We start from the raw sequence: 26,692 nt of genomic DNA on the forward strand, positions 1-26,692 counted from the left end.
TTTTGAGACGGCGGCGGTGGCTTAGTGTTGGCCGTCGACGTCGTTAGGGAGGAAAGTGACAAAGACTCACTTTCTTCTGGGTGGCAGGCCATCTTCTGAATAGCAGAGATTCATTTGTTGGCGTCGTCATACTCTTCGGTTGGGATCTCCATCCCATCTGCGGCGTATTCACGTGGCATACCAGTCCTCGGCGGCCGCAGGCGTGCTAGGCCTTCTCGGACGGGGTCGGCACAAAAAGACCGAAAAAAGGGCCAAAAAGTTCACTCCGCCCCAAATACTGGTAGCGGTCGAGGTCCTCAGGTACACGCAAAGACTTTAGAAGTGGTTTAAGTTCGTATGTATCCGAAGGCCGCGCACAGAAAGCAACAGCAACGGAGGCCACGTGAGGTGCGTCCGAGCCCCAGGCACGTCGTCTTCTTCCTCCGTGTGGCTGGCAAACTCTTTGGGTGCCACGCGTGGCAAGAGCGCGCTACAGGTTCCCGAGCCCACAGGGGTGTGCACCATTGAGCTCGGACCCTTTCTTCGCTATCACCAGGATCGGTCCACATGGTGATTTTTTTTTCTATTGCCGGACGCCGAAAAAACTACGGAAGGTTAGTCATATGTGCTTTCGCTGTAAAATTTCAGTTAGCCTCACCCATACGCTGAATGTGCATGCCGTGCGAGAATTTCCGGGAGCATCGCTGCTATGCTTCAGCTGTTACGTTGCTTCTCCCGTAACGTATATCCGAATATTCAGAACTTTCGATTAACGAATCAAATAGTGTCCTTCTTGTAGATACAAACATTTTTTTTTTTCAATATTTCATGGCGTCGTCTGTGGAGCATGCATAAGAAGCCACTTCATCTGAGCTCTAAATTTACCATTCGCGCTTTCCGACGAGTCCTGCGTGTGCGAAGATGCCTCCTTGAGAACTTATAATAAACAACGCCTCATTGCGTGCAAAGTAAGGACAATTGCTTGTTAACTTTATGAATGCTACGATATGAACATCGTTTTATATAATTTGTGAAAGAAGGCTGTTTGTTACGCGAAAACTATTTGCGAAGTATTCGATATTCGATTAGAATCGCTTTTGGCATTATTTTATTTATTTTAGATTCGGGCTCAGAAATTACTATTCGCACACCCCTAGTAACGAGCCACACTCACAACATTATTGCCGTGCTTAACGGAAGCGTCTCCCGAAAAGTGAAATGACACGATTAATTTTAACTCTGAAAATGTCGATTTCCGCGGCTACATTAAGGGTAGATGAGCCTCAGAGATCTACTTTCGTTATTAATGAAGCTAACTGGATGAACTTTTTTGCAGATTATAGAGCTTACTGTTATATTTTTGAATATGTTTCTAGTTTCTCTATATCTTATCCTGCTATATTATTTTGCCCCCGGAAAGTGAGAAATGAATGGTCTCTTGTGCAAGGTTATAACTTCATAGTAGGCCTAGGATAATGTTATAAAATAGCATGCCCCTTATAGACGAGTCATTGGAAGCTCGAAATTTATTTTTTTCTTTAATATTTAAGAAAAATTGTTAATTTCGCCTTATAGTCACCAAGAACATTTATTATTGATGCGCTATATTATAGCACGTGATCTAACTTGTTTCATATTGCAATATAACCCAGAAACTTCAAATTCTTTTGCATGTGCATGCAATATTTGGCCGAGATCGAGTCAACTAATGTGCAGGAATGTTTGTGCACAAGTAGCAACACAGCGCAAGATAAAAGAAAGAGAAAAGCAGTGTTTCTGCGCATTCTTATTACTATTGTAGATGATCAATTTAGATGACATTTGCCCAGACTGGCGTTTCAATAAGAATAAAACTTCCCAGTTCCGCTTCTTTTAAATATGCACCGAGACCCCTGCCTGTGGCGCCATTCTTTGTAGCAAGCGTTGGGCTGCGAAGTTTTGACTTGCCAGTATAACCGATTCGAGATGTATGACAGAAACAGAAGGCCAGCGTCTTGTTTGATTGCGCGCTGGTAACACGGATCACGATGCCAACTAAGACGTGCAACAACATTATTTATTTATTTATTTATTTACTTATTTATTTCAAATACTGCAGACCATGTTGGTCCTGGCAGGAGGGGCACAGTCAATCATTTCACGAAACAAGAAATAGCAAGGACATTTAAACAATTTAGCAGGTAAATAAAAACAAACAAGCAAACGCAATCAAATAATTACAAACACCAAAATACCAAACCGGAATCTCATGAAACAAGGAGGTGACGTTCCAATTGTGTTGCAATATCACGGGCCTAAAAAATATGAGAAGGTAACGCATTCCAATCAGTTGCAATGTCAGCGCGCAGGCAAGAAAAAAAGCGCGACAGGCCTCGCCAAACTTGGTTGAGTTGCGAAGATTGAAATTGGCGATGCTGACAACTGATGATATACACATCATCATTTTGAGAACGCAGATCAATGTACCAGTTTTCTGGACCAAAACTTGAAAGAAGACAAACTCAAGAAACAGCAAGAAGGGACAATTGATTATCGCAAGTGACTTGACACCACTTGCAAGTGACCTGACATTGACTTCAAGTGATTGTCTTTGATTTGTCAATGACTTGTCATTGACTTGACGTCGATTTGAAGTGAATTGACTAAATGACTTGCAAGTGGCCTGACATTATCGCAACTGCTAAATTCACATCCTCTCACAGCAAGCGAACAGGTCAGTCGGCGCATAGAAAAAGTGGCACCGCAAGGACGAGGCATCGTAAAATTTGCCCACCGTGGCATAACACACCGACCGCCAGTCCGCGGAAGCAATTATTAGAAACACGAAGGTGAGACGCACGTGCGGCGCCCACGTCGGCCAGGGATAAACGAGCTCGTGGCGCACTTCGTCTTCGTCAACGAGGCTCGCAGAAGGCAGCCACATCCGGCAGATCAGAAACAGGCAATTCTAAAACGAGGCATGCCTGTTTACGTGTCAGCTGTAGGGACATAATGTATTGCGGTGATCACGCGTGGGCGCCAGTTTTGATTCCTCAGCCACCACGCACGACGCGTGCATACAGTTCGTGGAAAGTCCTGATTTCCTTCATTGCCAGATGTGTGAAGCAGTCTGACGGCCGCTCCCGGGATGCTCGTTAATGCAGCTGCGACGGCTCGAATGACGGTCGGGTAGGGGAAACAGTACATCCGTTTTAAAATTTAACAATCGTTTCAACAAACGAGCCGTAGCGTGTGCGTGCGAGCATGCGTGCGCGTGTTCTGCCGCCAAATTTACCATTTCGACAACTGCGCCCAAGTCACGAATAGAAATTTAATTAATGAAGTTTTGTTAATTTGAAGTGCGCCTTATTAGAACCGAAATATGTGTTCGTTGCCTAGGATGTCGTCTGCAAGTACCCCACGTTCGCTGCGCTCATTACGTTTTTATAAAAAATATGTATGGTCTCAATAAACACACCATGCATGTCATAGCAACGTGTTTCTTGGTTCTTTTTCATTCTCGTCGCAAATTGATTTCTTGTAAATCTTTCCGCGCATGTGTATATTATTCGCCTGCCTGTCAATACATATCGTCAGTTGAAAGTCAGTGCTTATCCCGTCTGGTTGCTTTTCGTCCGCGTCTCTTTTCGCACGGTTTACTGCCTGCTGTTGGACAACACTGCGTGCCTACATCGAGGCAACGGGCGCTTCCCCCCCCCCCTCGTTTTTCTGGAGCGGTTGCCCTTGGTGACAACCTGCAAAGTTTCAGGAAACTGCCGAACTATTCCCGTGGTTCGAACTGAGGAATCCGTGGGCACAGAACACTACGGCGAATCAACTGGCAGCCTTCAGAATTCTACAGAGCTGCCGACCACTGCCGTGAAAACCAGTTTATGCAGCCTGAACTTCTCCTGCTTCGACGAAAGAGGATAGCGACGCGGTTGACGTCGGAACCGGCCCTACTTCGTTTCTGCCGGCGATTGAACGCCCAAAGCGATTTAAGGCAGAGCCGGCCCATTGTTGAGTGAGAGAGCTGCCACCAGCCACCCGGTCGGTCTGGTGCACTCTTAGGCGCGCGCCTGTACGCTATTACCAGGTATATGTGCATACATACTGTATAAAGCTTTTCGTCTCCTCTTCGTCCGCTTCAACAGTCCGTCTCTCGTCTTCGACCCCGAGTCACAATAACGTATATCAGTCGCATTCCGATTGTCTGCATGTACACACAGTTGGTTTTGCTATTTCAAAAAAACTACTCTGCTACAGTATTCATCATGCATCAAAATCAGCATCGATAACGTTCAATTTGCCCCATGCGACAATATCTACGAGAAGGGCCCTTGCGGCTTTCAGAAACACTGTTGTCTTTCAGAAATACTGTTGTCTACACCCATCAACAGCCACCATTGTGTGGGTCACGCTATGTAAATCGAGGGCGGCCTTCCATACACTACTGTCAGCTCTTTATCGTGGTCCTCACGAACCATTGGTATTTGATAAAAGAGAAGATTACCACGGCGCTGTTGAAAACGAACACTCTATCAAAAATTGATGGCTACCACGACATTTTTGTGGCTGCCGGCCAGTTTCATGCTTAAAAATTGGAGGTGGCTAAGCATGCGTAAGCGTTGTGCCACTTGCTCATCTCCACGCGCACGGCCACACGCATGTTGTTTACCGCGATTGACTAAGCAGTACACGGTTCATTAAATGTATGCTTTATTGGCCTTGCAATCTGTTGTGGCTCTTGATCCGACCTGTATAAGCCCTTATTAACCCTTACCGGTTCTTAACCTGTTCGGGCTCGATCCAACCCTCAACGCGATGCCAACCTTGTCGGACTCGATCCCACCTTCATCAATGCTTTCGACCCTTATCGGTTGTTATCAACCTTATCGGAATCGCTCTGAACCTCGTCAACCACTATATGTCCTTATGAAGCTTATTGAAAATTATCTAACAATAAAGTTCATAACTCAAATCATTCGTTATCAACCTGGGTTGTGCCTTTTCTTTTATTAGAAAACGCAAAGTGGTTATTTGGGCTATTTGGCGAGGCATCTTCGAGGGTGTGCAGCGCAACGGTAACAACAGGGGCCAAACGCCCGTGTCTCCTTTTTTTCCCCTGTTGTTACCGTTACCCTCGTAGAAAAAGCATTCATGGACTGAATTAGGATTAGGGCAAACAAACGTTTTTCTAGGATAGTTAACCCTCAAACATAAGCTTTGTGAGCCTTCTTTGAAGTTCCAGCTCAGAGCTCGTGCCCGTCGTTTTCGTGTCTCCATTTTCTCCATGTTTCATGGCGCAGATTTTATTTCAAGGCGATATGCACTAACTGGCTCGATACAATATTTCATTGTTAGTAATTGCCACCACTACTTTGTATGATATGCATGATAAGCATGCAAAGCAGGCTAGAGACAAGTAAGTTTGGTTGCATTCATTCGTAGAAACGATGTGGGTACGACGGCAGAGAAGTGTCTCCCAGGTTTAATGTTCGCAGATGACGTTGTGTTGTCAGTGGAATGTCGGAGAGATATACGGCTTCTTGAATTTACATGGGGAAATAAGGGTGCAGCTCTTGGATCTTAATTTAGTCGAAGTAAATCGGTATTCTGAATGTTGAATGATATGACTGATCAGCTGCTCAGAATAAAACATGAGATACCAATGATAGATGGGTACAAATACATAGGAGCACGGATCAATGAGGGAAGTAGGCCTATTTCCCTCATTGATCCGTACTTTTATGTATTTGTACCTAGCCATCATTGGTATCTCATGTGAAGAAGTAACCAAAGCGAAAGGCAACAGAAATGGATCTGTAATGAAACACACATAGCTACGGTTGTTTAAGAATAATAAAGGGAACATCAGACACCCACCAATCGTAGCAATCGCTACGAAAACCCATGCGGGTTCCTTGTGGTACAAAGTAGCAAGGAAAGAAATAGCGCTTCGCTGATTACGTGCGCTAACCGTATGATGTGTTTAAACTATGAAGCGCCAGCGGGGAGTTGAGATTAATTAGAAAGAGCAATTGGAAAGCCGCGAATTAACCAGGACTTGCAGACATGGGCCGAGCGTCCTTCGAAGTGCGGGAGACCTATAGTAAGCTCTGTTTCGTAAGACAAATGCAGAACTCAGTGGCATTTTATGTTATTTAGGCACTTGTATGAAAAAATGTTGACTCACAATGGAGAAAACGAACCGAAAAACTGACCACTGAATATTACATAATGTGGTTTACAGCAGCCCATAAAATGCTGTTGAAATGCGAAGTCACAAATACAGGAACACTGTACTATGTGAGACGAATGGAAAAATAACAAACAGGAAGAATAAAATACGAAGTAACAAGTTCAGTCATTCAAAGCGCAGTGTCCTGCTGCTCGAAGCCAGATCAGCGTGGGAATTACAAAACTTTTATGGATTAAAGCGACTCGTGCATGTTGCGTGCGAGTAAAGCTTTCAGCATATTCCGACAGAAAGTCAGATTATTCATCCAGCGATAAATGTGGAAACAGTAAATTTTCCCAAGATGCTACATTTTACGGAGGACACTAGGGGAATGATAAATGAAACAGCCGAATTAACTAGTAAGGGATGGCGCAAATATTGGCCGCACATAAGTAATGCCGAACAATGAACCGTGTTTTCGAGTGTGAATAATGTATCTTAGTGTAGAGATATATTTAACAGTTTAAATGCATCAACGTTTAAAAAGAAACGTACTTCGTGGGAGCACGCATCAAACTATTTCAAATGGGACGCTGATATCTTCATGCAAAATGTTACGGCAGAACCGATCTAACGATGACTATCGCCGGCAATGCGATTAGCCATCAAGCAATGTAGCAACATACTGGATTGTTGAGGTCTTGTTTGTACAAAATCTGCATAGGTTATTGTTAAACTCGTGTTTCTTCGTCTACGTGCGACATACACTGTCTCCGGTATCGGCCCACTCAGGTACTCGCTCGCCGTGGTCGCCGATAAGAATCACGGCGTGACGACAAAGTAATGACGACGCTGGAATGGCGAGAAATGAATGACGTCGCTGGGGGACGACAAAGGCAGCATGACGACACCTACATGACGAAAATGAGATGACAACTGTGAAATGATGATGACAGTATAATGATGACAGCGTGACAGCGACGACATTAGGATGACGGGATGACGAGTGAGTGAGTTAGTGCACGACGATCATGATGCTACGACAACCGGACGAGCAAGCTGGAATGACGACGATGGTATAACAGCTCATGCGTGACAACTGCGGAATAATCACGCTTGAATGATGACAACATGATCAACGAAGTAGGAAAGACGTTGATGAAAAGTTAAATGCGCTATGAGGACAGTGGCGCGACGACAATGGTAGGGCGACGACTGTGTGATGGCGGAACAACGATGGCATGGCGATGGTCGGACGACGAACGACCACGATGGAACGACCACGACGATACGACGACGAATGCATGAAGAGGAGTGTGTGCCAATGAGGAAATGACGACGATGACAATGGCATGAAGGCAATGTAATTACGAGGAGTGTATTAGCTCGATGGCGTGACAACTTTATCGCGAAGACTGCATGACGACGAGGGTGTGACGACGATGGCATGACAACAAAAGCACGACTACGTTGGCGTGGCGATGGCACGGCAAGAGTTGTACGATAAAGCTGGAAAGACGACGATGCAACTACCACGACGGCATCACGGGCACATGCCTGCTGGGCCAAGCTGTTAGACGATTTGGGTCGCCGAGTCAGTGCAGGAAGCGTGACGACGGCAGCATGACGAGAGTCGGGTCACGAAGCTACAATCATAATGGAACGACCGTGAGCACGTACCTATCGACCCAAGCAGGCAGACGACTTGGAAGACTGGGTCGGCGCAACAGAACAGAACAGATAGGCGCAAAGCGCCTCAAGTAGGCAACGAATGCGAATCGCGTCAATGATGAGCAGTAGATTAGATAGATAGATAGATAGATAGATAGATAGATAGATAGATAGATAGATAGATAGATAGATAGATAGATAGATAGATAGATAGATAGATAGATAGATAGATAGATAGATAGATAGATAGATAGATAGATAGATAGATAGATAGATAGATAGATAGATAGATAGATAGATAGATAGGCTGAAAGCTCCTCAAGTAGGCAACGAATGCTAATCGCATTCGTTGCCTTACCAACCATCGACCTTTTTGGCCTATAAGACTTTGTGGCTCCTTATTTAGCACAGAAAATGCTTTTTTTTTGTCATCGCAATGGCTGACTCTGCCTGGAAGTATCGTGACAGAGCTTGGCCTTCTGAATGGAACCTGATCTTCAGCAAAAGCAGTTATGATGCCGTCATTATGATATGAGAATTAAGGTGTTCCAGTCACCGGTAAGTTCAAAGTTATGAACCGCGCGTTTCGGCGAGCAAGTCTGAAGTAACAATGCACCATGAAGGTTTTAACGAAGTGTTTCTTTAAAAATGCGTTTTTATGTACGAAGGCCCCCCCCTTCTCTTCCAGTCAAGATAAATCCCCAAATGGTTCATTCTCTTAACATTACCGCTATCATGTTGACCACCTTTGTGTAGTTAGATGACAGTTTGCAATTGTTTGGCGAAATACGCACGGTTAATTCAGACATCTCGTTCAGGCATTCAAACAATGCCAGCGAAGTGAATAAAGTATCTTAAAACACAATAACTTTCGAGATGACAGAGACAGGAAAAGACGTCAGCAGATAAAGCAAGGAACTAGCAAGTCCAACAAAATTCAACAAGGTTTCATTTTAGGATAGACACTAGTTTGTGTCTTTGTTTATCGTTCTTAAATTATTGGAACAATATATTCTTAAACAAGGTGACAAGACAGGACAGCTCTCGTAAGATAATCGAATTTAAATACATCATAGAGTAAAATATTAATTGGTCATAACGGCTGCAGTAAAATAAGATCTTGTGTTTTTCTTATAGGAAAGGTTGATAAGTAATATATTGTATGACATTTAGTCTAAAACAGAGAAATGTATTCTCACTCATTTTCATTCTAAAGTGCTAAAATTAATATGCTATGTCACGCATTCATCAAGATGCATATTGTTGTAATGAATTCTTGAAGGACGACAATTTGCAGAAACACAATGCGATGTCGACGTCGATATCCGCGATGCCAATGTGGTCAAAAGAAGAGACTGTGTCGTTGAAATTACAAGCGCGCCTCCATCATTCCGAGCCGCAACGCAAATCACTAGCAACTGGCGCCAACAGATGAATACGAGAATGTTTCCATAACATACATGTTTTACAAGCTAGATTGAGTGGTAGTTGCGTGTAGGATCAGTACGCGCGATAATCTTTTTTTTACTATTTCGCTCCCTTAGTCACCCACGTACTCCCAGCTCAATTATTCACCCGAATCCTCTGTTCTTTATTTTTCGTGATTGTGAGTTGTACGTTTCCCGAGAGCGTTACACCCCTTTGTGCAAATATAAAGACCATAAATTAAGCAACAGCTGGCTTGGCCCAGCAACTTTTCCTTTGTATTATTTTAGTTGTGAAACCTCGGCTCGTGGCCTCAGCTTGGCAACGCTTAAAAGCGAGTCGCGGTTCACTCCGCGTGAACAGTGACGTCCAGCGCTTCTGTGATGGCGCCGCCGGATGCGCGTCTTCGCTCCTGCATTGGGTGGGTGGCTTCGCACGGCAGGCTCGTTGTGGCACGGCTCTTTCTGCAGACCTTGTCCGGCTAAAGCAAATAGCGCACCGCTTAGCGAAATCGTATTCCCATCTTGAAATTATGATCATGACCGTCTTTGGGAGAAAAGCTAATTAAACGAACGACTGCGCAAGCAGCTTCCGTTACAAAAGGCGCATCGCATATGGACGTACTTTTTTTTCCTACTGCCTCTGACCAAAATTCAAAAAAATTGCTACCTGCCAGTGCCTAAATTCACCGCTGAGTCAACGGCACTTTTCTTCCGGCATGTGGGTGTGCTGAATAGAAATATGGTATTTCACCTTACGAGCATGCTGACGTCAGAAGCGATCACGATTCCAGTTGGCTCACTACAATTAACGTCGTGAATGACATGACATGGAAATCCACGTATCATGATCATGAAAATAGAAGTTGAGTGTGCCTATCAAGTCATCATCAGCAGCAACAGAGTTGTCGTCATAAACATCGTCATCATCATCCGAGTCAGCTTCACTTCAGGACGATGGCCTCTATGAGAGACGTCCAATTGTCCCTTTCAAGGCTACGCTAAAGAGCACATTTTATGTGAAACTTTGATACTATCACTCCATATAATAATTTCCCGCTATTTTAACTTTCGAATAAGGTAAATGGGTTTTATTGCCATGTTTGGGATTGCGTCCTCATTTTATCATAGTACGTGGAAAGAAGGTTCAAATAATGCGTTTCAGAAGCTCCTAGATCGCACGGGTTTCTTGGTGGTATTAAGAGTCATAAGGTATCAAATGTGACTTCCATTCCAAAACACCTGAAAGCTTTACTTGGCCTGTGACAAAACTTTTCCCTCGATGACTCTTTGACATCCTTAGGACTGTAGACACGCAGCTTCTAGAAAAAGACCGCGCTGTTAACATTTCTCTATGCGTTTAACCTCGTCACCATCAGCCTTTCCCCGTTATGACCTACTTTCCCCTTTGCCGAGCCAGCCATCCCAGACCGCGACTGCTACATTTTTTCTTGACTTTTATTTCCTCATTGCTGGCACAGCCCAGAGTGACGTACTCCTGACCACATGCCGAAGCTCTCACCTCGGTTCGCAGGTTCTTGGCGATAACCTTCGTCATCGGAGCATGCACGATCCCTGTGCTGTCCTGGAATCCCAGTCCTGAGGAAATCAACGCCGCCGCCGAGAGGGCCAGACAGTTCCTCAGGGAGAAGCGACACAGCGACCTACGCAGAACCAGGAGAGACACGGGAGGTAACGCAGACCACTCGTCGTTTCTGAATTTAAGCATGCCAGCCGAAACTCAGGAAGAATACAAAAGAGTGTTGTGGAAATATTGTACATGTGCTCGACGGCCTAGCAAAGGGCGTAAGCAAAAATGATATTAACGTTCTTGCCACCCCGATACGGTTTTCCATTTCACAGGCGAAAGTGTTGGAGGGGTATCTGATAAACTATTTCGTGAACAGTACTTCCTTCGGCCTACGGTATGTTAGTCGTTTTTGCTCACATGCTATTGCTCATCTAACTGTAGCATGTGATGATTTACGGCGGGTGCGCACGCTTTTCTTTTATCGTAGAGTAATTGCTTGCAATAATGATAAGCGCTTAAGAAACCGCTACATAACCTTACCAGAAACGATACCCCACACTCGGCGTAAAGTTTGTTTTCTTTATTATTTATTTACCAAAGTACCCACAGCACCTTCAATAGGCATCACAGGGGGGGAGTCGCAGCAAAGAAATTTACTAACTAACCTATCAGGGACATTAAAGAGCACTTCGCAGTGAGTCTTTGCCACACTCAGTGCGGGTCCACGCCTCTAGACAGCTCGGACTTAGCGCGAAGCCCTCACCTTCCTTGCAGAAGGCAACTGAAAAGGAGGTCTATTCAATACCAGTTGTATTACACAATTTTGTATGCGGCGAGCTGTGACAACGTAGAAACCTGGGTGGACGAATATTCAAAATTTTGAATACAAACTAAAGGTATTTGCTTTTCGATTGGCGAGTTTCCGTTCCATGATTCCGAATCTCGCCGAATACTTGTTCCCTTCAAGTGTGCGAGAAAGCGACGCTCGCCGAGGGGCTGCTCACTCCACCGTACTGAAGCCGCGATTGCCGCACGGAGGCGCGAGTTCCCGAGCAGGCGCATGGAGCAACCAACATCTGCATAAACTTGTTTTCTCGCTTATGGCAAATCAATTTACCACCTGAACAATCTCGATGTGTTTGTACCTCTTTAAAGAATTAGCGGTGCATCCATCTTCTATATATGATTGGTGACTTTAGTGCTCATAAAATCTATGATATGTTGCTAGTTAATTGTCTATGATACATATTATATAGCGATTATTATGAAAGGCGGCCCATACCAAGCGGTAGATACACTGGTGGGCGTCAAAGAGGTTCACTGAATTTCCAGTGACCCAAGTTGGTTCCATGGTTCTGAATCCGGTTGGCCAAGCACGGCAGCCAGATGCTCTGCCCCCATCACCAAGGACGACACAGCGTTCCATATTGCCAGAAAAGAGGCTAAGAGCGGACATACATACGTACGTGGACACATACCTCAAGCTGGGTCAAGTTCTTGAAGAATGCTGATAGCATTAAAACACGTGTGGTGTGGCGGTGCTCCCCAACTCTGAATTTTAATGCCATTAGAATCATTTGTCTAATCAGGTACCTTGACTCTATCTATCCAGCCTCTTACTCCGATCCCGGTCACCAAAATAGCTTGGGTCGCTAAGTTTGTGTCGTGATGCCTTCGTGGTTTTTTCCATCACCGTCCTTCCAGCTTCGCACCTCACCGTGCTGTCGTCGTCGTCGTACCATTGCCCTCGTGCCGTCACGCTGTCGTCGTTTTACCACCGTCCCATTGTCCTCACGCCGCCGCTCTATTGACGTCATTCCTTCGTCATCCCATCATCGTGACTGCCTCGTCGTCATGCCGTCATGTCACAACCGATCCTGGCGAGCGAGTGTACGTCATAGCAGAGTGGCCGGAGTCCGTGTATGCCGAAGCAATGGAAATCACACCATGACCACTACATATTGTAAATAAAGATGTCTTCAGCAATATGGTACATCGCTAAGTTGCTTGAATGCTAATCGCATTAACGTCGACAGTCATCTTGAGGCGAGTTCTGACGAAATTTATTTTTCTCTATCTCTTTCGTGGTATTTATCACAGTAACGTATAATACGGCGTGTCGCTACGTTGCTTAAATGCTAATCGAATGAACGCTGACATGAATCGTGGGATGGGTACTGCCATAAATAAATGTTTTGTAATGCGAAAGAAACAGTCCGAATCTTTTGTCGATGCTTCACTGCTACAGGAAGAATAACCTAGGAACTTCCCCCATCGAGGAACTCGTTTGCACTTAACATACGGTGGTCTTCTTTCGGGTGGGGTCCCGACTCTTGGATTCAACCACAAGGATGTTTGCTTTGCCGTCCAAGAATCGCTTATTTAGTCCAACTGACTGCCCTGTTAAATCTGCATCTGTTTTCTGCTTGGAGAAGCTGTGGTTCCCGAGAAAATATCGTTCAACCTCAGGAAAGGGCCGAAGTACAGCATGGAAACTTCACTGGAAGTGCATAAATGGCTGACCCTGAACCGGAGCCTCGCCAAGCAAGCGGAGCCAGAGGACCAGGAAAGGCGTTTATTGGATGGCGGTGGCAGCCTGGACCAACACAGTCAAGAAGCCTGAAGGACCGACAAAGCGGAATGATCCAACGTCAGGTATCGTCCGGTTTTTGAGACAGAACGACCTCATTCTGCTACAGCAGGATAAAGAAGGGCGTTCGTCGCAATGCCGTCGGGGCTCTTTCGCGAGAAGGCGATGACTGCTGTCAAAAACAACTTCAAACCTATGCCAGCAAAAGCAGCAAAGATAAAGGTGAAGGCTGTTTCCATGAGCAGGGAGATGGTACTGCACAAACTGGCTACCTCAGTCAACAAAAGCAAAAGTGATGGCTCGATCGTGTGTTTTTACGACCAAGACGCACAAGGACGATATCCCCCTCCGGTCTATCGGGAGTGAAAGAGGAACTTGGCAGAACTTGAATGTAAGCAAGTTTTCGCAGAAGTGTTTATCACACCTAGAAGTGAGCGACCCGTCTGAAACAAAAAACTTTGAATCTGTTACCAAGTTCATAGAGTCGAATGACGACATTGGTCATGCTTTGTCCATTGACATAGAATATTTGTTTTATTCGGTACCTCACGTTTCATTGCTTCAGGCTGGTCAAAAATGTATTGAAGTTAATGGCTAAGTGTCTTTTCAGAATTCTGCTGGGTTGAGTGTGTGTAGGTTTTCAGCGTTGCTTGAGTTTTACCTCAAATCTACCTTCGTCCAGTTCGATGAAGAATTTAATGTGCAGAAAGAGGGCATATGCATAGGTTCCTGTGTTGCTCCTACCTTGTGCAATATTTTTTGTCGGAATTTGACAGAGCGGTGAACGAAGGGATCGACCATGACCAGGTTGTTAGTGTGTTTTGTTATGTTGACGATTTTCTTGTACTTTTAAAAAGACGAAGCAGCTCCAGGTATGACGACACCATCGCAGGTGTGCTGCACATCATTTAGCGCCTTGGCAAAGGGTTGAGTTTTACTCATGAACTAACAAATGATAATAATATCCCGTTTAAGACAACGCTATAACCTTGTATGACAACCGTGTGTGCTGGGAATATAATAACCCAAAGTCCCAAAAGAAATTGTTGCCTTAGGATTCAGCTCATTGGAAAACAGTGAAGCGGAATATAGCGACCTAGGGCATGAAGTCAGCCTTAAAGAGGTCATGCGCACAAAAAATTCAGCAAAGCTTAGACAAACTGTAAGGTTAGAAGAAGCTGATTTCCCGCAATCTAATTTTAGCAGTAGCAGAGGCAGTGCTTCAGAAGATTAAAGCGGAAAACAATGTTAGTGAAGCTGCAAGGGAACATAAAGATAAAAAAACGTAAATTTGTGCCTTATGTTGCCAAGACTTCCCACAATTTAATAAAGGTTGTGAAACGATATGAAGTAGGGGTGGCGTTTTCGGCTCCTGGCAAGCTTGCTGGATTATGCTCGCGCACAGGAAGAAGCACGAATAGGTCCCAGGGGAGCAGAGCAAAGCACACCAATTCGTACGTAGATTGCAGTGTTGGGGTAGTCTATGAGATTCCTCTGTCATGCGGAAAAGTCTACGTAGGCCAAACAGGAAGGTGCGTGAGTATACGCATGCGTGAGGATGAATTGTCGATTAAGAATAAAGCGTTGGACACCTTCCTACTCATTGCTTGGCATTCCCGTGTAAGCCATTCCTGAAAGAAGTTAAGATATTGTGCCGGGGCCGAGATAACCGAGCGAGAGAGTTACGCGAGGCGTATCATATTAGAAAGAAGGAAGATGATTGTGTCAACCTCCACGTTTATCTGTACAACAATAAGATGAGGTTTATTGATGAACGCATGCTGCAGTTAGGTTCCGTGTTTCTTGAACAAAGTTTTTGGGTGATTATGGTTTCTCCTCGCACGCGCAGTGGTGTATTTCTGAGAGGTACTTATATGTCGTCTTTGTGGAATGAAGATTAGTTGCAAGTCTGCGCCTGTCCTTTTGTGCTCTCTTTGTGTGGTCGTTTGTTTGCGCATTTATAACACTACTTGCTTTTCTCTTCTTTCTACTTCTCAATTCCTGATTACTGACCTTACAGTTGTTATCAATTTAACAGGTAATTTTGTCTTTCTATGTCGCTTACGCTATATCGCTTCTGAATATTTATTTCTCTTTACAACTTGGAATAATTCGCCAATTATATGCCAATGCCCGATAGCGGGTATGGGCCACATGTTTGCAGGATAACAACAACAACGACTACAACGGCTGGCATTCACAACGCCCTTCACACGTTGGCGACCTAGTACGTAGCACAACGTGGCGCTCCCAACTCTAGACACCTCTGCACCCACAAGTTGTTGCCAAAGTGCTGGGTGGGAAGCCCGACCATCTGACTTATCGAGCTGGACGATGGCTTTTTGTTCCATGTCATCACGTCACAGTATCATCAACCATGTGTTTCCTCCCGTTTTGTGCTGTGATGCTCCGACTCCCAGGTCACAGGCATATGACGCGCGCTTTGGGCTTTCTTGATTGCCTTAACCAAGCAGACAGTTCCACCTCAATTACTCGTTGCCGCTAATTCAAGGCTCTGCGCAGCTTCGTAGGACACAACGATGCCGCCTCCGCAGCATTGCCAAGTCCTCCTGAAGCGGCACTCTCTATCCACCCTCGCATTTGGGCTTTCTGCCGCAGTCTTTCACCCGATTTACCAATTGTTTCTACGGCGGAGCCTGCCATGACACCAGTCAGCCCAGACTGTGCCCCGGTCCCATCCTTGCCACATTTACTGCCTCCTGCACGTTCACCTAATGTACCACAATCATCTGATGTCAGTGCACTGCTCTAATCGCTCACCGTTGAACGCTTGAATCGCCCTGCCAGTGTTCTCACGTGCACGACTCTGGATTTAGACGTACGCGGCACCTCGCACGTAGCGCAGCATGGACAAATCGCATCGACAACCGGCATGCGAGACACAAAAACGCGCCCCCGCGGCACCGGTCGACAGAGCAGTCCCACGACCTCAGGTTCACCCGCGTGCACCACCCTCGTCAGCCACCAAGGCCGACTGTGCGCGCACGACGGTGCGCCCTCCACTTTGCGTGAATGGGCACAATCCGGCTTCTGCCCGGCATGCACGCACCAGACAAATACAAGGTGAAACTGCGAGGCAGAGCGTAGTCGACAAAGAAATATACGCGCATCATTGGTCCACTACGCAGACCCCCGAGATCCACGCTCGTCGTTTTCGTCGCTGCGTTCGTTCACTCATTGAGGGACGAGGCCTCAAAGGTGCCGTTATGCGTAACATCCGAGCATTCCTGCCCATGACACTACTATAAAGCCACGAGTGTGCCTGTTCACTTTGTGCTGCATCCAAGCTTCATCACAAGCATTTCAAACGCCCACAACACCTCGGCCGGCGCGCAGCAGCCAGTTGTTTACCGGTCAGACCCATTTTGCCTCTGGACCCCGCGGGTGCCCTACCTGAAAAGCAGCAGAAAAGGCGAGCTTCCCGATTCCGCGACACCGCCTACTGCCAGACACCAGCTGCGCACGTAAGCGCTTCTCACACAGCCCACACGCTGCCTTTAGACCCCAGTGCTAAGCCGGTACCTAAAAACTGCCGTTGAACAGACAGCCCCCTCCACCTGAACTTTAAGCTTCGCGGTTGGACTTTCGTTTAATCAGTGCGGACTTCAAGGACATGATCATGTGCACGAAGTTTGGATGCATTCGTGCACGACGTATATATAATGTACAGCTAGCCAAGATTTTAATAATCTGGAGGAAGCCTCGGCTGGCACGGCGGTAAGTGCCGTGTCGCGGAGCTCAGCAACACGAGTACAGCCGCGGCAGGAGCACAGTTAGGTCGGGTCGGGAGTAATCGTCCCACAGTCCACGTCCGCAGACAGCTTCTCACCTGCAGCGTCGAACGCAGGCGGAGCCAGTGCCCCGGGAAGGTCCAGCGGCTGCCCCTTCGCCGCCCAGCAGCACGGTCACTCTCGCCGAGCAACGAGGGCGGCGGTACAGCACGCAGAGGTGGCCCGGCTGTTCGAGGAAACCACCAGGGAGTTGATGAGGAGGTCAGTTCGATGTCGCCGCACGCATCACACCAGAATGACAAACGGGCAATCGTAAGTGGAGCCAGGTAAGCCGCCCGGTAGCGGCTACACAAACACCACTGTGGACCTTCTGCACCAATCTGTGAGCATATCATATGCAATAAAATTAAGGCTCAAAGATAAAGGCGTGACATATGAGCATAGACTTTAGAAGATATAAACATACGTTTGACAATAAAAACACGTATTATATCAACTACTAAGCCTACTAAATTGTTTACGTCTATACTAGAGAGAACACAACCGCAACAACGACTGAAATGACACGGTTGCTCATTGATTATTTAGCCAATCTCAATAAAGCTGGGTTGTAGTAAACTGGACTATATATACAAATAAGATATTTCTTCGATCGCTTTGTACCGCCAGTATGCATAATGTCAGACTCGCAGTGACTCTGGTTTAATAACTCTTTAAAACGACAAGGAAAAAAAAGGGGTTTTGGTTACAAAAACGCCGCAGTTTCGTCCGATAGGTGAAGCATCGATTGCGATAGCAAATTAGAGGACAGCTATACCAAGTATGGATACTAGTTTTGTCAGCCGTATAAAGTTGTAAACATATAAACATACAAAGGGAATTAACAGACATGGTGTCATGTCACGTGCGCACAAGCAAACGTGAACACATCTTCCTCGATGACAGCGGAAACTCCCCGTCAAAACGCTGGAGTGAGGAAGCGCGGCAGCAGCAGCGAGCGACTTGACCTTCGCGCTTCGTCTCGTATCAACGCAAACTAAGGCGCGAAAACAGAGCGCACGGCGGACTCTGTCTCCCTTGCAAATGGTTTTCCAGATACAGCGGCCCGGGCGGGCGGGTGCGGCCGCCCGGGTCCTTGCGCGCGACGGGAGACGGCGCGCATCCTCCCCGCTTTCCTCCCTTCGGGGCGCGAGATTGAGCCGCGATTGCCGGCTCACCCTCGAACGCTTTCACTCACACATATAACATACGGCGCGCGGCGACAATTTTATCAGCCTTGGACTTTATGCGGAACTTCATGGCGACGGCGGCCGCGACAGCAGGAATGCACCTGGAGTGTCCATATAATTCCTATTGCAATAAAGTAGGCATGCAGACACAAGTAGAGAGAAATGTGTACCACACACTTACCCTCTGCTTGTGTCCGTGTCTGCACCTTTTTATAACATTAATCCTTAGCTGCCAACTTGTTCTACATTGTCGTTCAAGAAGAAGCATCTATTTCATCAAGCAAAACTATAATATAGAAATGACATCCGGTGTACTTACTACCGTACATATCAGCCATGAGTTCAGGCCAAGCAGTCATGTTCTAACGCCCCTGCACACACAAATACGTAAATACTGCAATATATTTAATGGCATCGTTACTAGCTACATCCAGTTCACTCATACAGATGACGCCTCTGTGTCTCCGAATCAGTTCTGCGCTGTACCTCAAAACATGTGCACGTCACATTCTTCAAAAAAAAAGAGAGAGAGAGAGAGAGAGCAGGCCTTGCAGTGGAAATCTAACCGTACCTGGGTGTACTGCGCTGCAACGATTGATCGACCCCACTTCTTGACTAGGTTACTTTTGGCAAACTAATCAGTAACGTGAAACCTTCATCTCCCCCGTGTCAGGACTCAATAACTCCAAAAATAATAGGATATACCGATGAGTATTCATCTATGATCCTATCCAAGCTTTTCGCGTAGTCATTACGGTGCTCTCGGTATTCTGCACTCCGTTGTTCCCAATGAATAAGTTGGCCTTCACATTCCTACTTGAACACATCCCTAGGTACTTTAAGACATAGTAATCTTGGGGGGGGGGGGACTTATTCCGTAAGAGTCCACCTAGTGGACTGTCCATTTCAGCCGCTGCTGATTGGATGCAGCTGTACTAGCGAGGAGGAGACGAGCGGCCCCAGCCAATCAGCAGCGGCTGAAATGGACAGTCCACTAGGTGGACTCCTACAGAATGCCTCCCCTGGTTAAGCTCCCTGCCTGTCTTTTATCATTTTCTCGCTCTCACTTGAATATGTAATAAACAACACTAATCGTACTCGGCTTTCTGCGGCGAAATTTGTATCTGTTGCATGTTAACTCAATCTAAAGCACTCGCTTGTTAAAGGTTGAATTTGCCTCAGTCATTTGGAATCATACTCACATTCACAACTTCATGCTATCGAAAGTGTTCAAAATCGCCCTGGCCCTTTTATTATGTCTAACTATTCCTGATTTTCCTGTATCACGTCCAAAAAAAACAGGCATTAAATCTTCCTGACTTTAAGCCACGTCGTTAGTGCGCTACGTTGTGACTTTTCAGAAAATGTAATATTTTAACAACATCCTTAGAGACCAGCTCCTAACTCATCCTAACTAAGCGAACTATAGCTATAGTTCTGACCGAAATTAAAAAGTTGGTTTTCTTCTTGTAGAACAAACCTATTTCATTATCATTTTATTGCGAGGACAAGACTGGACTAGACCCGCTTTCCTGCTTATGTTGCCACTATTCAGAACATCGCAACTGCAAGACAGCATTAGATAATTTGTTTTGTAACTACGTGAACTGATGCGTATATTTTGGTAAAGTCCAAGTTTTTTTTTCTGTAATCTCTTCGGGCCCTGAAAGTAACGAGATAAAACAAGTGCGTCGTGTAGAACATGATGAGCTAATTCAGCCGGGCAAAATATGAGTGCTTTTGAATGCTATATTACATCGTGAAATATGAAGCAACTGCACAATCCACTATGGATGTCTAAAGTAAGCGAAACGCATTCAAGAAATAGAAACAAGAACTTTCGCAGCGGATAATCGCCGAATGTAGCCATTTTGGCGGAATTAGGTCCAACCGGTCAAGCCTGTTGGCGCAAAAGAGACAGATATTTAGTGAAAGAAAGGCGGCGAGCTCGGCCGGTGTCACTGGCCTGCTACTCTCATGGACGGGGAGAAAATAAAGCCGCGCACGAGATGATCGCCAGGGACATCGCCGTCCACTGCGTTCGCACCGCCTGTGCCGCCGCTCGCACCGGGCGGCATCCGTTCGGTCGGAGAGCTTCGTGCCGACCGCGATTGCGGCGGCGCCGCGTGCCGATCAGCCTGCCGGATTGCCGCTCTCTCTTCGCAGCGGTGAGGAGGCACGGCAAGACGCCAGTTCTCTGGCTGGCGCGAGCCTTTCCGGAACAGCGCTGGCAGATGCCTGCCCGCAACCAAACCTGGCATGCAATACCAACAAGAGGTACCGCGAAGCTGACGGCAGCTGCAACAACCTTCAGCACCCGGGATGGGGACGGGCCGGCTCTTGCATGACACGGCTGCTGAGCCCCGCCTACAGCGACGGTACGTCACACGTGTCAGTTGACACCGCCGCCCAGTTTCTTGCATCACATAACCTTAACAAGCTCTTGTCAAAGGTGCTTTATCTAGAATTCGTAGCTCCGTCGCAGGTATCGTGTCCATCATCGCCATGGTTTGTCTCGGTTTCGGGATCAAATCCTCGGTGGAGACAAACTTTTGTTTTCTGGAAACCAAGAAGCAAGGCAGTGATCATCGTGATGATGATTTCTGCGACAGAACCACGATATCTCGATGAAGGGGAACAGAACTGTTCAGATCTTGCAGTGCAAGAAGCTTTTTTTTTTTTAGAATTGTGTCTCATCTCAATATCTCTTGTAAGATCTTGATAAACCACCGTCATCGTCGTCAGGTCGGTCATCACTGTTTGTGTTGGTAAACAAGGCTTCCCTTTCACCGTGATTTTGTTCTCTTGAATGAATAAAGAGATATTAAGGGCTAAGTGAAGATTACGTCCAGACAGAACGTTTAAGCAAGCGGATAGATAGGCCATCTTCACAATGACCGTTCTGGGTTTTTCCCATTTCAGTGACAAGGTGACGCCGCCAGCAGTGCCATTCGCATGGGCGCCTACAAGTGCTCCTCCAGATCCTTACGCTAGAATGTCCGGATTACGCGTAAACTACCTGTTCAAAATGCACTTCCCTGACGATAGCCTGCATGTCGAGTTTCTTATTCTATATTTACTCATAAACTTCGGCTTGTTATATTTTTCTGGATTTCCACAATGAAAGGCTCCAACACTTTTTTTAGAATGTTTTTAATAGGTTCTTGTTGTTCAATTGTTTTTTTTTTCTTCTTTCGCATGTGTGAGTCTCTCGCGCTGTCTTTTCCAAGACGCGCTTTTCTTTCTTAAGAGGAAGCTTTACTTCGGGCCCAACTCCGACGCCGCCCATTCAAATACTTGTAAAACGCAAAAACGCTTTTCTGAGATAACCCCTGGACCGATTTTAACAAAATTTGTTACACTTAAGAAAGAAAGTTAAATTGTAGTGACTGTTGGGAGTGTAATTTCGATTTAGGTCCTGAATTTAGTTGAAAGAATATTCAAAAATACGAAATTCGTAAAAAATAGAAGCACAAAGTTTACAAATGATTGCTCTCCATTGAAAAGAGATATCGCGCTTCTGTAAACGCGTCCATTAGATCATTCAAAGCGGACAAATTCAGCCTGTCAATTTATATATTACGTGAATTTTTTACGCTGTGTACAGGTGTTCTGCAAAAGCTATATTTCCATTTTACTAAATTTCTTTTAGATCCATGTGTAACATACCAATTTCGTCCGCTTTAGATTTACTATGAGATGCAGTTCACAGAAGTGTGATATTTCTCATTGCTGAAGGATAGAGTTGTAAACTTGATAGTTTAGTTTTCTGAAAATTGGCGACCTAAATCAATAATTCGAAGCCAACAGTCACTAGATTTTAAGTTTTTCAATTAAATGCAACAAACACCGTCAAGTTTGGTGGAGTGATCGCCGAGAAGAACGAATTATCCTTTTGCATGTATTTAAATAGGAGCACCCGAGCTGAAGCTTCCTCTTAAGGCGAGACTTAAAGGGCCCCTCACCATGTCCGGCCACCTTGAGCTGACAAGCGGAAAGCATACAATGCGCGCCAACGATCGTGTTTGCAAAGAATTACTTCGCTACGCGCTGCGGAACGGTCTGAAATTTCAATCCGAACGCCATTTTTCCTTCCCCTCTCGGCGACCGCGCTCCAAGCCGGACGGTGACGTCCTCGTGTTCGCAGTATGACGTCACTCGTAGTGACACGTGACTTCGATAATTGTTCAAGGCAACATATGTTATATGTGTGATCTGTTGCTTGAATTGACCAAGTCAAATTTAGAGAAATAATGAAATACACAAGCGGAATGTCTGCGTTTTTTTTTTTGTTTTACTTCGAAACGAAGCAAGAGAGATGTACTTCCGTTTCGTCTGCTTGTTCCTACGGTTGTGCAGTCCCGTGCGCAAGTACCGAAACTATGCTTTTTTCTACCGTGTTCCAGCGCCTGATCATGCTCTGCGATCCGCTTGTTCTACCTCAGTATTCGTGTAACACTGAACTATATACCGCTAGTCACGTGTCCTCGTGCACAGCGCGCAAAATTGTGCGCTGCGCGAATTGAGACAACAGCTCGCGCGCGACGCCGTCAGCTCAAGTACGTGGCACCAAAAAAAAAAGCGAAGTGAAAAAAAAATGAAGGCGAGGCCTGTGACGTATGCATCACGCGATCCTCGAGGTCCGGTATGGGGAAACGCAGAGAAGGAATTTCGCTTGCGTAGGCTAGCCGGGGCGAGTGTAGAGAGCGTCTTGCTTGGCAGTGGAGCCCGCCTGCTGATGTCATGGGTTCGCGGCACTGAAATATTTCTATCTCGCCTATTCATGAGCCGATGTGAAATTTTTTTTTGCGGCAGAACGCTCCCTAGAGGACACGTAACAACTTCCAGCGTATAATCAATATTTTCTTTGGGGCCTGGTGAGGGACCCTTTAAGCGATGATTTTCTCAAAGGTAGGCTAGACCTACTTCACGTTTATTAAATGCGAAGGAAAATGTTCACATACATGTGTGATTGTTCTTTCATGCAATGAATCATTTGTACAGATTGCCTCTACAATGGTTGGCACAATATTCATTCTGAATAAATAATTGATCATGTATGTCTAATCTGCCTCGAGAAAGGTAGCGTGCGAATAGCGACGGCAAAAGAACAGCGCTGACAAAGTCATTAATTGGGCGAACTGCTGACTCACCTTCAAAGAGAGTTTGCTATCATTAACAACTCATGACCAAGTAGATAAAAAGATGACACAAGAAGAAAGGGAGGCAGAAAACAAGCCCGGTGTCTGTCTTTTCACTCATTCCTACCTTTTTTGGTTACGTCTGTCCCTGACTGTACTTTGGTCCTCGACGTTCGTCCTAAAGCGAACGATGTGTTGGCATTAGCCCAAAGCATTACGATTTCCATTTGCCTTCGGTCTGCTCGCAGGCGTGAGCAAACCGCGAGTGGCTGCAGACGGCAGCGCGCTGCCCAACGCGCGCAAAATATCGTACACTGTTCACCCCGACGTCAACAACCCGGCCACTGACATCACGCACATGGTGATGCAGTTCGGACAGTTCCTTGACCACGACTTCGCCCTGGCACCACTAGAACCGGATCCCCAGGAAATCGTAAACCTCGGAAGTAAGTGGACCACTGTCTCTTGAGTCCGCATCCATCCAAGGAAGCGAACAAGTCTAGCGCACTTGTTCTGTAGCCACATGTATAACAAGCTATAATGCGCCTACGCAAGCGATGCTCTAGTAAACGAGGAAGCGGATACCTTCAGAGCATCTCCCAATCTATGCATGGCCCTACTATGGCAATGATAGAACACTGATTTCAATTGTTAACATGCAAGAGAAACTACAAGTACGTTACTTTTAAAGTTGCTATTAAACATTAAAAGTAAGTGGCGGAGCAGATTTTGTTAAGTATAAGTGGCGCGTAGTTTGTATTCCCTAGTACAACCCGCACAAGTAGCGCTTAAGGAAAATATCAGCGTTTGTAGCGCGCGCGCTTTTCAACTCTCTGAATCTATGCGTCATATGTTCTGCTGTATTTCTAACGAAGTTTATAGCGCTTCTCAGTTATGATGATTGTCAACTGAACTGTCAACTATTTTATAGTATTTTTATGGATCTTAATCGTTTTTTAGGCTTGCCTCGCGAATACACCTTAACCTACACAGATGCCAGTTGCTAAACTTATCGTGATTGCTCCAGCGCCGAGGTATAACATTACTAATCATCTCACGAATGTTTGCCGCAACTCTATGCAGAGAGGGATGGAGGGGATTAGCCCTGAAGGTTTATCAGAGAGCCTGTTCTTAATAAACAACAGCAAACATCTCATCCTGCCAAAGCCTACAATAAAGGTGGCTCCACGGAAGCCACTACATCATGTTTTTCAGGACAGGTCTAAGTACTTCGTTAAATATAGTATATCCTTCCAATGACAGCGAACCAACGCTACAAAGATGTTCTCATCCAAGATGGCTGCAAATAGTATGCCACTGCTCACATCCGTCATCGATGCGCCACCTTCCCTTTAGTTGTAGTTCCGTGAAGCATCCTGTAGATACATGTCCAACCTTAATTCCAGGCGCAGAGCCCAGCTGTAACCTTTTGTCTACAAACTGAGTTGTCAGCAAATAAACAGCCTGTAACTACCTGCTCTGACAATTCATACACCTTACGCTTTCCAACGCAGATCCCAACAATGTGATCGACTGCTGCTCCCCTTCCACGACTAGCATGGCCGAGTGCTTTTCCATCGCCATCCCAGCCGACGACCCGTTCTTCGCCGCCTTCGGGAAGACGTGCATGAACATGCCCCGCTCGGCGCCTTGCACCCGCTGCACACTGGGTGAGTGGCGGTGCGTTACGGTCTCCTGTGTTATCTCCCCGTTGCAGTTTGCGTAATTTTAATCCCCTTAATTCAATGTATGCACGCTATAAGCATTCTACAGTACAAAATAGCGCCATCAAAGCAATCCACCGGAGGATCGAAACTTGAGAACTGTGCAGTGCTGGGCGTGTTCGTAATCCATGCTCAAGGAAGAATGGCGCAAGGCCGAAACAAAAAAACACGGACGAGCGCAGAAGAGCCCAAGGAGCCGGTGACGTGATTTGGAAATGCTGACCGTCGGCCGCCTTGGCAATCCATGCTCACGGACTGCGCTCATACGCGTTTTCTATACCGTCCCTGTTCGTTTGCGCCATTCTTCCTTGAGATGAGAACTGTCTGGGGGACTACCGCACAAAAGAAAATGATTATGCCATGATTACACAATCCGGCGGTAGAGACCCGTTTCTACATTCTAGAAATGAGACTTCATTTGGGCGTCTGCGTCAGCAGGCGTTTGGTGTGTTGCGACACCACGTACCCGAGCACATGGGGGTTGTACCCTCCCGCGTGTAGCCGTGCGCGGCTTAGCCGTGTCCGGGGAAATCGGGATCCTGAGGGTTGAGCCGATGCCGGGTGTTTGGACCTTTAAGGCCCCCCGGCGGAGGCAACACACCTCTTTGGCCTCGGTTTCGCGTAGACGGCACCCCCGGGCTGACCCACCCGGGGGAAATCGGCAGTCGCCTTTTCCTGTCCTCCTCTCCAATCTTCGTCTTTCTCTCTCGCCTTTTCCATCTTTCCTGTCTTCTCATCACCTCTCCTCACTTCCTAGTTTCCCGGCGGCAAGGGTTAACCTTGTGTAGCTAGCCAGCCTTGGTTATGCTGTATTTGGTTATAGCAGCGGTGTACGGCTGGCGTTGGCAGGGTTTCTCTAGCAGGAACTCCTGTCACGTCCCCCTGTTGGGCTCCATGGTGGGTGGTCGGCATCGCGGCCGAAAACCCTACTGTACTTATGGAAAACGCTTTTCCTGATACTCTTTTCCTGATACGCTTTTCCTGATACTAAACACCTGATACTCACTTTCGGTTCAAGTGTCCTCCCCGAGTCCATCGAGGCCGGTTATATCAAACTTCGTGTCAGGCCATACGTGCCCAATCCTCTTAGATGCTTTAAGTGCCAAAGGTTCGGCCACGGTTCACAGAACTGTCGAGGCCGGCTGACATGTGCCAAGTGCAGTGACAACGAACATTCTTCCGAAACGTGCCAGAACACTCCACATTGTGTCAACTGTGAGGGCGAGCATGCCGCATACTCGCGGTCGTGCCCGTCCTGGAAAAGAGAAAAAGAGATTGTGACAATCAAAGTCAAAGAAAACATATCTTTCAAAGAGGCACGTAGGCGGGTGTCATACCAGTCTAAGAGCAGCTTTGCCGATGTGGCGCGTAAGGGGGCAGCGTCACAACGGCCTCCGGCGACTGTCCGACCCACAGGCAGTGAGTCGGCAGTTACGCCATCTGCCCCCGCGGCGGTTGCAGCTAGCGCTGCTCCGTCAACGCAGCAGAGGG

General features: G+C 46.4%; 1 protein-coding gene across 9 annotated transcripts in view; it reads left to right on the forward strand.

Annotated features, from left to right (window-relative positions):
* LOC142557817 (chorion peroxidase-like) overlaps nucleotides 1-26,692 on the forward strand; it is a 141,901-nt gene that overhangs the window by 53,532 nt on the left and 61,677 nt on the right. For 8 of the 9 annotated variants that reach the window (XR_012822855.1, XR_012822856.1, XM_075669970.1 and 5 more), the window contains 5 exons: nucleotides 10,769-10,926; nucleotides 17,224-17,368; nucleotides 20,503-20,714; nucleotides 23,726-23,923; nucleotides 24,992-25,147. Coding sequence is in view for 7 of the 9 variants with exons in the window: in XM_075669970.1 (XP_075526085.1) it covers nucleotides 10,769-10,926; nucleotides 17,224-17,368; nucleotides 20,503-20,714; nucleotides 23,726-23,923; nucleotides 24,992-25,147 (869 nt within the window). In the remaining 2 variants the exon portion in view is untranslated. Of the gene's footprint in view, nucleotides 1-9,576; nucleotides 9,657-10,768; nucleotides 10,927-17,223; nucleotides 17,369-20,502; nucleotides 20,715-23,725; nucleotides 23,924-24,991; nucleotides 25,148-26,692 lie in introns of those variants that run through there. The other variant, XM_075669971.1, reaches the window with a different exon arrangement.

This window comes from Dermacentor variabilis, chromosome 9 (genome assembly GCF_050947875.1).
Source record: "Dermacentor variabilis isolate Ectoservices chromosome 9, ASM5094787v1, whole genome shotgun sequence".
NCBI lineage: Eukaryota > Metazoa > Arthropoda > Arachnida > Ixodida > Ixodidae > Dermacentor > Dermacentor variabilis.